Source organism: Tyto alba, unplaced genomic scaffold, assembly GCF_018691265.1.
Source record: "Tyto alba isolate M040663 unplaced genomic scaffold, T.alba_DEE_v4.0 Super-Scaffold_5, whole genome shotgun sequence".
In the NCBI taxonomy this organism is placed as follows: domain Eukaryota; kingdom Metazoa; phylum Chordata; class Aves; order Strigiformes; family Tytonidae; genus Tyto; species Tyto alba.
The window spans coordinates 1,401,461-1,414,912 of record NW_024881326.1 but is presented as its reverse complement, the minus strand read 5'-3'; the positions used below and the strand labels follow the sequence as shown (position 1 = coordinate 1,414,912).

The 13,452-nt window shown below is 51.0% G+C and overlaps 1 protein-coding gene across 4 annotated transcripts in view; it reads left to right on the top strand.

Moving 5' to 3' along the window:
* The first annotated feature begins 355 nt into the window (after window positions 1-355).
* The window catches only part of LOC104360233 (exocyst complex component 1), a 33,290-nt gene continuing 20,193 nt past the window's right edge, over window positions 356-13,452 (top strand). For 3 of the 4 annotated variants that reach the window (XM_042807327.1, XM_042807329.1, XM_042807330.1), the window contains exons 1-5: window positions 356-2,857; window positions 5,677-5,875; window positions 7,038-7,165; window positions 11,199-11,358; window positions 12,126-12,319. In XM_042807327.1, coding sequence (XP_042663261.1) covers window positions 5,854-5,875; window positions 7,038-7,165; window positions 11,199-11,358; window positions 12,126-12,319 — 504 coding nt within the window. In that variant the 5' untranslated portion in view covers window positions 356-2,857; window positions 5,677-5,853. Of the gene's footprint in view, window positions 2,863-5,676; window positions 5,876-7,037; window positions 7,166-11,198; window positions 11,359-12,125; window positions 12,320-13,452 lie in introns of all 4 variants that reach the window. The other variant, XM_042807328.1, reaches the window with a different exon arrangement.

Here is a 13,452-nt window from a genome sequence, read left to right as displayed (position 1 = left end):
TTTCAGGGGCAATGGCAGGAGCCATCCACTGAGCACTGAAGTGGTTAGGTATTCTGGGAATGCAGGCTGTTTAAGCACCAAAAATAGGATTCGACATCAAATGATGACTACAAGTCCCCGCAGCAGAAAATTAAATAGCTTAAATTCTCTGCTGTGCCCTGCGGCAAAACCAGCTTTCTGTTCCCTGTTTTGGGAAGGAAGAGGAAAGCAAACTACTGCAGATTGCTAATCTCAGTCAGGGAACAGCAATCAGACACTCCAAATTGTGTATGGTTTTGATTCCTCCAGCCTGAATGTTAAAATAATCAAGTTATTACTGCATTTGGAATTGGGTGGAAAAATTAATGCAAGGCACACTGTATTTCCACACTCGCATTTCCCTTTTCTTTATTAGCTTATTTGTACATGCAATTTCCTAATTTCTCTTTGCATGAAAACTGTTAAAAGTACCCCTGTATTTTTAAAAGTAATTCATTAGGATTATGAGTTTGCAGCAATTGAGATTAATTGGTTGTTTGCATCACTCTTACAGCTGCTTCATCCTGCTTGCAGATGCGGGCAGGGAAACGCGTGCCAGCAACGGCTGGTTTTTTTTCAAGGCTTGTTGGGTTTTTTTTCTTCCCCAGCCTTCAGAAGACTAGAGGTACCGTCTGCTTAAAATAAAAACTTTGATTCCTCAGTGTCTACAGCAGCCGTGAGACTCGAGGGAAATAATCCAGGGGAATGATCTGTCCGGGCGCCAATGCCTGAGACTGCAGTGCTACAGAGCAGCTTTCTGCGAGCTCCCGGGACTGCCCAAGTAAAGCCAGAAATCCTACAGTAACTCCTTCTTTCCTGTTTTATTCCAGATTTTTAATTTTAGCCAGGCAGGATGGTCTTAAAAACCCCTGGCTGCTCCCAGTGGGTTGTGTGCCAGGCTGGCATCTGGACGAATTATTCTCCTCAAATGTGGTCATGCAAGGGAGGCATTTCCCCCCTTGTGCTCCTGTAACGCCCAGGAATGATAATGAAGGTGTGTGCAGCCAGTTGGAAGAGAAAAAAACCCCTCTCTGCGAGCAAGAAGAGGTTAAGAAGTCTGAGTTTATGGAAATAATACGAAGTCAGGAGTGGAAGGCCTGGCATAGCATCTTTACTGTCCTGCAGTAAATGATACTGTGTTAATGCAGTCCTGCCGTGAGGTGCGATCGTATTTTTGTCTCTTCCATAACGCTTGCCCCATCGAATTTACCCTCCAGAGTGCACGTAATGTCCTTGAAGCTCACAAATTAAATAAGTTGTTGTTCCAAGGCGCCAAACACAGCAGGCACGTAGAGGCGGCTTTACCTGGCACCCTGACGTGACACCGGGGTGTCAATTTGGAACCTACGCAACCTCACTGCCCTAACCCGTGTTCAGTCGTGGTCCCACTGTAACGTGCTGGAGAAGGAGAAATGACCACAGTTCACAGCAGGCTGTGACCCGCAGCGTCCCCTGTCCTCGCCCACACCTGGCAAATGAACAGTTCAATGAAACCATTGCCACTTCCCAGTGACTCTTGCTTTTTAAGCCCTTGTTCTGCCCGTTTAGATTCGTGCTGAGGCAGAGAAGTATGGCACAGGTATGTGTTAATGACATCAAAACACGTAAGCTGGTGCCGGGGCCTGGGATAGAGCTTCTCAGTGGATGATTTGGGTTGCTCGGGGGAGGCAAAAACCTGATTCTGAAGCTAACTGTGAAGACGATACGCAGGCTGCACCAGAGATGGGTCTGTCTGCCTTCCTCCTGGCTAAGGTCACCCTGGGCAGTTCAGCTCCAGGCACTTGGTTCCCAGGCAGTTCTTGGCACCGGCCGAAAGCTAGGTTGCCTTTGTTACCCTCAAAAGTGTCAGTGGTTCAAGCCCCAGGTACATTCAAGACTGACATTTCTGCACTGGCACGGTTCCTGGGGCCAAGGCTGAAGCCCAGGTGAGCTGGGACCAGGGCATTCCCTCCTCGGGTTATGGCCATGAGACTTCAGAGACTAGGCAAACATAGAGCTCTCATTTCCCCTGACATATTTCCACCGAAAGAATAAATCAGGCTTCCTCCCAGGCTGAGCACCGCAAAGGATGGATGGAAGGACCAGCCCTTCCACCATGGGAGTCGTCCATCCTTAAGGCACCGTTCACAGCCACTGCCCTGCTGCCAGGCCTTGACACTGCTTCTCCAAATCCTCATTCCTAGCTCCTGGCTCTGGCTCCCCTCTGCTTTATTGCTTTTGGCTCCAGCACAGACCTCAGTTATTTGCAGGATAGCACTCGCACCAACGCCTGTCCCCAAATGCCTGCAGTCCTCTGGCTTCAACGGGACCCGGCTTTTGGTTAATGCAAAAGCGTATCCCAAGGTGTTACGAGGAAACAGCATGAGGCTTCCTTTATGCTTAAAGCTAAATTATACACCGTGATCATGCATCTTGCTTAACGAGGGCAAGCACTGTGCCATTAGCATCCTGTCCAACTCCTGCATCTCTTGTTAAAGGAGAAGGATGAGGGAGACAGCATCTGACTGGAGGTTGAACCGCAGTTGTTCTCTGCCCGGCACTTCAACTCTCTTTAGCAAAACAAAGAGGAAATGGAGGGCAATTTTACCTTGCTTTGCTTTCAGTCAAAACCCACTTCATCTCCAGCTGCTCCGATGCTCCGCTCGCTCTCAGCAGCACCTGATCTCGGCAGCATCTGCACAAGGGATTTCCTGCCCCGACCTCAAACCGGCAGCTTCGCTCAGGTTCTTCAGGCTTCCTGTTTTTCTCGTAAAGCTTTCATTTCACCAGCAAACTGTTTCCTGTTCTAAGGCTTCTTGCGACTGAAATCCCACAATTTATCCTCAGCAAGACGTGGCTGGTAAAGTCTTTGAACGCTCTTCCTTTCACTAACGCTCTCTTCCTTGCGGTCAGCTGTCTGGATGGGTGATGTGCACCGCTGCGAAAATTTCAGGAAGGTTTCACGGGGATCTTTAGGTCTTACAGCCTGTCTCTAGAAAATGGGGGGGGGGGGGGGGTTAACTGGCTCTGCTACAGACAGCTTTTCAATTACATTCGTGGAAAGTATTGTGCTTTCTGCATTAACTTATCAGGGAGCAGCGAGCCCTCTATTACTCTGGCTTTCAATCATTTTCCTGTAGCTGTTGCTCAAGTGCTATTATAAACGAATTAGCGGATTTGAAAGCAATAGCGGTGGAGACGGTCGGGTCTCTGGGCTGCTGTCCTGCCTGCCTCTGGAGGTGAATGCCATCAGAGAGACCGAAAAGCTGACAGGGATGGAGAAACCAAGATAACCTGGTGAGGGACTGCATTCAAAGAGATGCTATGGTGACAGAACCATTTAGCAGCAATTTTTTTTTTTTTTTTTTGGTCACAGCCACGGTAGAAAAAGCTTAAATAATTACAACTGTGATTTCAAGCTCGTTAACTACGTGGCTGAGCTGAAAGCCCCATCACTATGGGGAGCTGAAGGTTTCATTTGTGTCCCAGTTCATCGCAGAGCAACCAGTAAATTTCAGAGCAACAGTGTATTTCTCTTAGAAAACATTCAAAGCACCTCTTCTAAATATTATTATTTTCCTACAGTCTGTATTTTTATTTACCCCTAATTCTTACTAAAATATTTTCATTAAATGTAACCTTTTAGCTGTAACCACTTTGCTTATTCCCTCCCTACCTAGGTCAAAGCCTGTAATAGAACTCCTGGCTGTTTCAGAGTGTTTAGACACGACATACAGGACATGAACTGCCATCTCCTCCCCGGTAGTGCTGGCTTTGACTTACAGTGGAAATATATCTTCATGAGCTTTAGGTCTGACTAGGAAGTTGTGTGAGAACTTTCCATCAAGAATATTGTGGATTAAAAAAAAGCAATTTCATAGAATTATAGACTCACAGAATACCAGGTTGGAAGGAACCTCAAGGGTAAGGGACCTCAGGTTTGTGAGCCAGCAATACGTTCTTGCTAAAAACACTGCTTCCGCAAAGATGATTTAAACAGAGCCTTTCCTTGTATCGGGTTGGCTTGAATCCGTGTATTTCAATACCTCAAACTGAATTGAGTCGTCTTGTTCCAGCCTAGAACTGAGCTGAGCTTGCTTGAGCTTTCAAGAGGTTGCAGCGGGCCGGCTCCCTCGCTCTCTGCGGGCTGGATTTGGAGGCAGGGCTCTCCTGCAGCATCTGTGCCGGAGACACCACGGTGCTTGGAGCATCACTTTTAAGGAGGCAGCCAGGAGAGATCCTCTTCATTAGGCTGCTTTCTGCCTTGCACCTTCCTCATCTGTGAAGGGGCGGTCACGTTATTCCTGCAAAACGCCACGAGGTGTGCTGCGATGGTTTAAAGCCGGACGCTGCCACTTCCTTAGACGGCTTTTAGTCGTGCACGGCGTAGCCATTCTCAGGCTGCGGAGAAGCACGTTCAGCTTCGTAAGCAAAACGAGGGGGAGAAAGAGTCGGGGTTTGCTTCCTGTTAGACTATGAAAGCAAAAAATTTGCACTTGTTCAGCTGGCCGGAGAGCCCCACCACGAGCGCACGCACCTTTCCATGAAGTGCTAGCTCGCAGCACGTAGCCAGGGAATAGGAACACGACTGTCTGCAGGAGGGGCTCACCCCAGTAACTGAGACCACACCTGGGCTTCCATTCCCTCTGCATTACCCCCTTTCTCCTTTCTGGTTAATTAGATAATGAGCTTGGGGCCAGGGAAGCTCAAAAGAGCAAAGGAGGGAGGGTCTCCTTGGGGGTTTAGGAGCTGCTGCCTCTTAATATTGATTTGTTAATGAGTCAGCAAGCAGGTGGAACCTGTGAGTGCTTTCACTCTCTGCACGGGGTGTTTTCCCTCTGCTGCTCGTGGGCCCAAGCCCCAGGGAATGAGGCAGGGGGCCTGGGAAGATGAGCTAGCTATTTTGGGGAAGCATCTGCCCCGGGCTGTGTGGTAGGAGATGGGGGGACACCCCTGGGAAGGGAACTGGGGGCAGAAGGGGAGGGGAAATCAGTGGTGGCCTGAGGCTCCTCTCCTGCTATTTCTCCAAAAATGTGTCTTTTTAGGGGACCAAGGAGGGAGCAGGTCAACCCCCGTGAGCTCCTCGGAGCCCCCTCGGCAGCCAGGGCTCTGTCTGCGCCCTGCGAGGCTCCAGCATCCCCCCGCGTCCCGTGAGCTGCATCCCTGCACGCCTGGGCTGCTCAGCGTGCCACGAGGTCGGCAAGGCGGCCTTTTTAGGGGGGGACGCTTTTATTTTTGCAGCGTCGACTTGCACGGCCACGCGTGTCCACCCCGTGCTGGTGGCGGGGCGACGGCGGCTCAACTCGAGCGGTTGTGTTTCGTGACCCAGGAGGGTGATTTCTTGGGCTGTAAATGCTGAAACAATCTAGGCCAATTGCTCGTAGCTGCTAACCTGTTCCGCCTGCCCATGGACATGGTCCTGTTGCTCAAGATACTATGTTGAGTTGGAAACAAAAAGGAGGGTTTTTTTGAAGAAGTTAGGGGTGCTTTATTGTGGTCCTGCACTGGGCAGGAATTCAGACCAGCTGATTATAAAAGACCCTTCCAGCCTCAGATCTGCACCAATGACCTGGCTGTCTGCAAGGCAACAGAGATTAAATCAGTGTGGGGGTAATGTATTTTACTGGTGTGGCAGGGCTTGCGTGGGGATCGTGCCCCCAGCCTGTTTGTGTTTCACAGGAGGTGCTGCGGTGACCGCCAGCATCGGTGGGAAGCACCCGCAGCTACCGCTTGCTGTCGTGTTCGGGTACCACCACGGCTTCTCTCTGGAGCTCACTGGAAAAAGATGTGTTCAACCCGCAGAAAAAGAGGCTGCTGGAAACCGTTCGTGTCTGGAAGACAGGGAGGAAGAAGAAGATGTCCGTTCTCTGTGTTGTGGGTGAGAACCCCGGGGGGCTGGGAGACAGGTTGCAAACCCAGGGACGTTTCTTGCAAACTCCAAGAGTTTGGTCTCTGATGGCTCTTCTCCTAATCTGGGAGAAGTGATAGGACCGCTATTTGGAATGCTGTATTTTAAGATTAAATGAAGGAAATCTTAATCCAAAGATAGGAGCTGTGCCATGTCAGTGTAGCCTGTCAAAAACTGGCAACAAAAGCCGAAGTTCCCTCTTGAATGTTGATGATCTTTAGCTGGCTGGAGAGAGCTGGGGTTTGCAGGATTTCTCTCTTCACCCTTGTGAGATTATTGGGTTTTTTACCATTTGTATCAAATCTGTCATTAGAGGTCAGCAACAAACCATTCTAACATGGCACAGCGTTACAGCCTTATTCTGTCTCTCCATAGTTTTGGTGAAAGTTTTAGCAGTACGCGGACGTTTCAGGAATACTACGTAGCTATTTGATTAGAATCCAAAGGTGCAAGTGCTCTGGGAAATTTTCCGTCTCCTTTGGTCTATGCTTCTCCAGTTGCTCCATCACTCCTGAGTTGTTAGCATAGTTGGTTTTTTTTTTGACAGACTTACAGGGGAGAGACTTTCCTGCCCATGATCTTCTCGGCAGTGTGGTCACCTACTACAGGATTAATTTCTGACAGCCTTAGCCATAGTGTTTGACGTAAAATATGTGCTACAACTCTCTCCGTAGCCAGTGAAGGGCAGGAGGAACATCTCCAAGGGATGATGTAGCCACCCTATGAGTAGCATCTAAAATACATGAGCTACCCCTGGAACTACCCATGAGTTACCCCTGGAACTGTGCCCTGTTCCTGTCACATTTGGACCTTGCTGAATTATTACTTGTGCCTTGTGTAGAGCACAACGGCCTGGTTTAAAACTCATTGAAATTATTGGGAATCCCTCCATAGGCTTCACGGTACTCTGGATTAGGCCCCAGAGAGCATTGCCCATATGTAAATACTCCGTGAAGATTCAGTAGAAACCCTGTAGCACCTCTCTATAGAGCCACGATGCAAAATCAGTGTCTGCGTGTCCATCTGTCCTTGTCTACTCACACTGATCTGTTGTGTACTGGGCTATCAATAATTATGTGGGGTTGTTTTTTTGTTTTTTGTTTTTTGTTTTTTTTTCCCCCCTCATCCTCAGTGGATGCCTTTAGGCCAATGCAGCCGTTTCTGGTGAAGGTCAAGGTGGACCGAGGAGAGCAGTACAAGATAACCTACAGGTGGCCTTTAGCAGAGCTGAAGCTGGTAGATGGCAAGACTCTCAATCAGGTAGGATGGATTTTAATTCTGTGGCGTGGGGCAGAACTGGTCAGGGAGGAGAGAGGTGAATATGAAGCTAGAGAGACCCAGGCGAGGATCTATAGGAGGATTTGGGTCCTCTGGAGGTCAGCCTACATGTTTAGATGGTGGGAAGAGCAGTGTGTGTGTGGTTTCTAATATAGGACTGAACCAGCCCAAATAACCCTAATTTAGAGGAAACAACCACTGTTAAAAAAAATGTAATAGCCCTCTGCCTTCCCTCAGAGCCGTTTCCTAGAGTGTGGTGAACTGAGGTCCCTCCCTGGATGGTTCCTCCATCCTACCTCAGTGCTCTTGGATTTCTTGTTTCCCCCATCTCTTCCAGGGAGATGCCTGTGCCCAGGATGCTGAGGCTGGAGCAATTTCCTCCCTCCCGAGTCATCCCTCTCTAAGTTAGGAAACACCAGGCTGGCCAAATACCTGACCAGGGTGAGCAGTGAGAGGGTGACCGCTGCCTGGACGTGGCTTTCATCAAAATCAGCTGGCAAACCCCCCCTATTCCTCAGGCAAAGGACCTCCTGAAGCTCTTTTGCAGCAGCCCTCGGAGGCTGGAGAGATGGGCTCTTGTCAGGTCTCCAGCATTTGCAGAACACACTGTCAGGCCCATCTGTCGATCCATGTTGACAGAGCTTCTTGACAGATATTTGCATAGGGTATTTAAAGATTAAATGGAGGCATTTACTGAAAGAAGGATTAGAGAGTTGGAGTCAGCATGAGTCTGTGCTTTTAGGGTGACATTAAGGTTTTGGGAAAGAAAACATGGACGAGATATTCCCTTTCTGCTGTTGGGGCTGGCAGAGTGTCTTTAAAGTTGTTATAATTAGTTTTTTTATTAATGTGAATGTTCCAGGGTCTTTGGCAAGGTGCCTGGGTTTTCACAAGCACAGGAATAAATGCGAAAAAGAATAGCTTTCCAGTTCTACATCCAGGACAAATAAAGTACATCTGCACGGCATGTCTGAAAGGAAAATCACAATTGCAGGTTTGCAGGCCATCCTGATCCCATGGGTAGAACTGAACTGTCTTACATTTTCCTGTACACAAGGGAATACACGATTTCATCCTGCCCGAGCTTTCTTCTAGCAGATGAGCCTGGCTCCACCAAGTCTTCTAAACTGCTTTGGCTTCTGAGGAGTTAGGATTAGAAGATACCTCCAGGATTTTGAGTCCTTCCCCCCTCATTTGCCATCCAAGTGAGATAAACAGATAATACTCTATCATAAAGTATTGGTGTGTCTTCGAATGCCTTCCTACTGTGAGGCAAATGGAGAACTGGGCTGTCCCGATGGCTGAAGCCTTCTTCTGACTCCCAGCCTGTATTCCTGCCCACATCACCCCCGTCTGCGCGTGGGCCATGGCTGTCCTTTAGGTTAGACAGCTTTTCTCCTTCGCAGACGTAATTTTAGATTGCAGTCACCTCCCCTGTTAACCTTCCTTCTGGCAGGCTGAGGAGACTGACCTCTTAGTCTCCGCTTCCGTATCGCCTTCTCTGTTCCCTTCATCAGGCCTGGAACCCTCTTCCTTGCCTCTTCCAGGCTGAACTGGCCTTTCCTGAACAGGGGCAGCCGAAATGGCCCGTGTCATTCCTAAAATGGGACCTACTCGCCGGGTGAAGCTGCTGCACGAGGTCCCCAGGCAGAGGAGAGCCTGAAGCAGGAGGCTGCAGCCAGCCCGTGCTGACACCTCACGGGTCCCACCACGGAGACCCCAGCGCAAAGCCAGCTCCCCAGTGCAGCCCGGTGCTCGTGCCCGCCCCGTCCCTCCCCGCTGAGCGGCTTGGCAGGCCCGTGGAAGTCGAAACGAGAGCTCTCCTCTGCCGCTTAGCAGATAATATCGACTACAGCCAGCCCCCAGCTCGTGAGGCAATATTCAGGACACGCAGCGAAGGGCTTGGGCGCCAGGTCCGCTCCGGCGCGCTGGGAAGCTCTCTGTTCCCTGGCACCAGCAAAACGCTGACACCGCAAGTCCAGCGGTGCTTAAAGCTACAGCTCCCTTGACCAAACCACTATGAATATTTATGAAACGATTAACGGGTGCCTCCCTGCTTTAATAGCTCCTCAGAAGGCGCGCCATAAACCACGCGCGCTGCGAATTCCTCCCCCAGACCTCGCCGCTCTGCGCCGTTGCAGGGGCTGCTCCCGCGCCGGCACAGCAACGCGGGGGCGTGATGGATGGCTCCGAGGTGTTTAGAAAGCAACCCTTAAAGCGTCGTAGGGCTGCGTCAATCCCCCGTAAACCCTATGTCTGTTACGATGATTAGTATCAATAATTATAAGTGCGGTTTCTAAGTTCTCCAGAGGATGAGATCAGGCTGTGCCGCAGAGCTAATGAGGTGGCGCAGGAAGGAGATTCTGGGGGGTGTTCTGAGTTTGGCAACCTCCCTTATTCTCTCCACCTATACACTGCTTAGTGGCAAAAATTAAGCCTCCCGTGGCCGGAGTTCCCCTTCCATGAGACTACATCCTTTGGGCATAGATAGACGTAGAGATATTAACACTTATATGGATGAAAAAAACATGGAGAAATTCCAGGGGGGGCTTTTTTCCCCGGTCCATGCTACTGTTTTCTCGGGTGACCTTCCCCTGTCAGGAAGTGGGGCCGCTGGGAGATGCCGGGTGAAACGTGTGGTACCACCGTGCTGCTGGGGAGACTTCAGGGCTGAGCTTGTGGGGGGAGCCTGTTTCTGGGTGTTCCCAATTCCTGAGCGAAGAGAGGTTTGAGATTTCAGGTCGGGCGAGGACTGCAGAGCGGAATATCTGCAGTGGGAGGCAGGGTGGGTGCTGGGCTTGCCCCGAACACCTAACTCCAGTTGATTCAAGCTTTCTCATTCAGCACATCATTACACTGCAGAGCTTATTGCCACAGGATGCTGTGGATGCCAACGCTATGAATAAGTTCAAAAAACCATTAGAGGGAATCGGGGACAGTAGGTCCTTCAAGGGCTGTTAAACACAGTGCGGTGGATGCGACCTCTGGCTCGGTGAGCTGCTGGATCACGGGCTGCTGGAGGCTGGCAGGGAATCCTGGAGGCAATGTACCTCTGGATTTGCCCTTTGAACGCATTTTCTCCCAAGCATCTGTCACTGGCCGCTGTCAAAATTCATCAGCGTTCAGGCCCTGCAGTAAAAGGTGAGGGATTTATATAATCTGAAAAGAAACCAGCATACTGGATCAGGACACTGGGACTGGTTGACTGCTTGGTCTGACCCGTTATGTGTGTCCTGGTGCCCCCTTCCAGGGTCAGAATTGCTGTGTATCCTTCTATATTCATTGCTTTTATCATGCCTGTGATTATTTGCCAAGCACCATGAACATACCTCTCCAATCCTACCCAGTTGCTCTGGGATAGCAGCAGAAGTCCAGGCAGAGATGTCTATATCTGCAGGGAAGAGGCACAGAGGAGGATTTGCTGGTAACTGGAGGAATCGCCTGCTGTCAGCTTGGAAATACGGAATTTTTCAGGGATCGAAAGACTTCAAATCAAGCTTCTGACAGCAGCTGCCCTGGGCACGGTACAGCCGGTGTCCATCACGTCAGGTGTCGTTGGGGGCAACACCCCATTTTAGCCCCTCATCACATCTGGGTCTGCCTATACCTGTGCAGCTCCACCAAAACCAGTCGTCACTGGCATGATGCGGCCGGTGGCACTGGTCTCCCCGGGGTCACCTTCCCAGCACGGCCAGCCAGGCTTTTTGCTAGGTGGTCTCAGGGAGCTGTCAGGATCATCCCCCAGCCCTTGAAGGGACACACAGAGCTCTCTCCTCTAACATCTAAGCCCTGTGCTGGTCATTCACAGGCACAACGTGGCTTCCTGGGGCCACCAAAACCTCAAAGCTGCAACGCAGAGGTGTATCCCCCCCTCCTTCCTACAACCCGGAGGTGTTTTTCCTCCGGGTGCACGAGGTTGTCCTCGCATCAGTGCCTGCTGTTAAAATGTGCTGAGCGCACGTGGTGTGGCAAGGGGCAGCTAACTGTGATGTGGTAATTAACTGTTGACATCTAGGCGAGCCTGGATTTTGACCTGCAGTTCGATAAGCTTTACAAGTGGACCGCTAGCAACTTTGAGGAGAAGAAAACCTTTATCAGATGCCTGTGGAAGCTGAACCACCGCTTCCTCGCCAGCTCTATCACATTTGTGAATGTCCCCTCCTGCGCAGCCGAAGGTAATTAGTTTCCTTGCCACACTCGGAGTGGTTTGGGTTTTTTGATTCATCACTATCATCGCTTTAGGGGTGGGAGGTGAATAAATTTCGAGCAGTGAAGGCGGATGACGGGAGAGGCTGAGGTGGGTACCAGTGAGAGGGAAACAGGAGGACCCATGTTTTGTGCATCTGGAGGCACAGCCACCCGATTTATCCACTGACTTGCCATGGAGACACAGTGCTAGGCTGGGAAGAAAAATAGATGGACAGTTTATCTTATCTTCAGAGACATTATCTGCACTCTGGGTTGGGGAAGGTGAGCAATAAAGTGCTGGTCATGCCAGGCCAGGGGGAGACTGGCTGCCTGCCTGGTAACATTCCCCAGCAGTTTATCAGGAAATACAGATATATATGGATATAAAACTATATTTTACTCTACAACACATGACTAGCAGTATATTTGATCAGAAGCCTGTTAACCTCTGAAATTTTTCTCGGCTTTCTGTAACAAACGTACCAACATTCCCCAACACGCGACCCCCCGAGAAGTGAGCATGTGAAAACACAAGCAGAGCTCAAATTAAATTCCAAACGTCCGCTTTGTCCCTCTTACAAAGCTGGCCCTTCATCCCATGCGCAGCTTCCTTTGCTCCACGCTGTGATCTTATTCTAACTGATTACGAGACCACCGGACTCGTGTCCCTTGGGCTCGGTGGGACCCCCGGGGCGAACAAAATGACGTAGTTAGGAGGCTTTGGCCATCTCCACGTCTCCTCCTGCCCGTGCAGGGAAGCAAAGGGCCCGGGAAGACGAGAAGGACGTCGCGGAGGCTGAGAGCCGCGAGGAGCTCAGTGCCTACCAGGAGATGACACCAAAGGAAGCTGCTGACGTGTTGAAGCTGATGGAGGAGCACGAGCCCCTTGTGAACAACTCCGTGGCCTTCGCAGAGCAGCTGAGCAACGATCTCCATGTGCTGGACGAGGTAAGGGGGCCGAGGGCTGTGACCCAACCGAAAAGGAGGTGCCTGGCGTGGAGTCTCTGGGTATCAGAAGCTCCTTCGTTTGCCGTGAGCGCTTGATCGGTGAGAAAGTCATCTCGGTGTTGGGCTGCTTCAGCTCAAAAGGCATCTCGGGTGCAGGACCCCTCTCGAGGGTCAGTGTTTGTCCCGCTGTGCCCCGTCCTGCGGCTGCCCAACCCTTGCAGTGTCTAAACAAGGAGCTGCAGCCCGGCAGCCAGGCACCAGATATCTGTCTCTGCTGAGCTTAACCACCCTTAGGCGTTGGCTTGAGCGGCGTCTCTCGGATGAACGTGGTGGCAGCCCACTGTCAGTTTGGCAAAGGGGTAAAACAAAGCAGCGGCACAGCCCCAGCTGCAGGGAGGGATGTGGAGCCCGGCTGCACGTGGATGCGTAGCTGTGAGGGATTTATAACTTCTGGGGGCAGCGCAGGGATGGGTGAGGGTCTAAGTGTGGGGCAAAGTGAAGTGGGGCTGGCTGAGGGCGGTGGATGAGGCTGGGGAGCTCCGGGATCTCCTTCGCGTTGCGCAGAAGGTCTGTGTCCCACGCAGTGTGAATTAGGAGCGTCGCTTTTGTGGTCACCAGTGCAGAATAAATTTGGTTTAGGGCATTGCCTCCAGCCCTTACTGCTGGGCCGACGAGCTGCACCTCCAGGCAGGTCGGCGGCGATCTTGAGCGATCTCACAGCTTTAACCTCCTCTGGAAATGATTTCCAAGGGGAAAACGGGGTGAAAAGGGGGTGACGGTGCCCATGCTGTTTATCTCCACCCCTGTCTGCACCGGGCCGGGTGTCCCACGGGGAGGGTTAACGTGCCAGGCACCTTGGGGCTCTGAGAGCTCCCCGGGCTCCTGCCAAATCCACAGCCAGAAGCAGTGGGGACAAGTCCTGCCACGTCGCCATGAAGGCTGTCACAGATAGATCCAAAATTCCTGTTATTTCAGGTTTGTTTGGGGGTTTGGTTTTGTTTTCTTTTTAACTTGAGCACAAGCACTTCAGTTACCTCGGGAAGGGGAGACTGGAGGAAAGCTGGGTAGGAAGGAAAAGGAAAGGGCCAGCAGTGATCCCTACAGAAGGAAAAGCAGCAGCTAGAGAGAAAGAA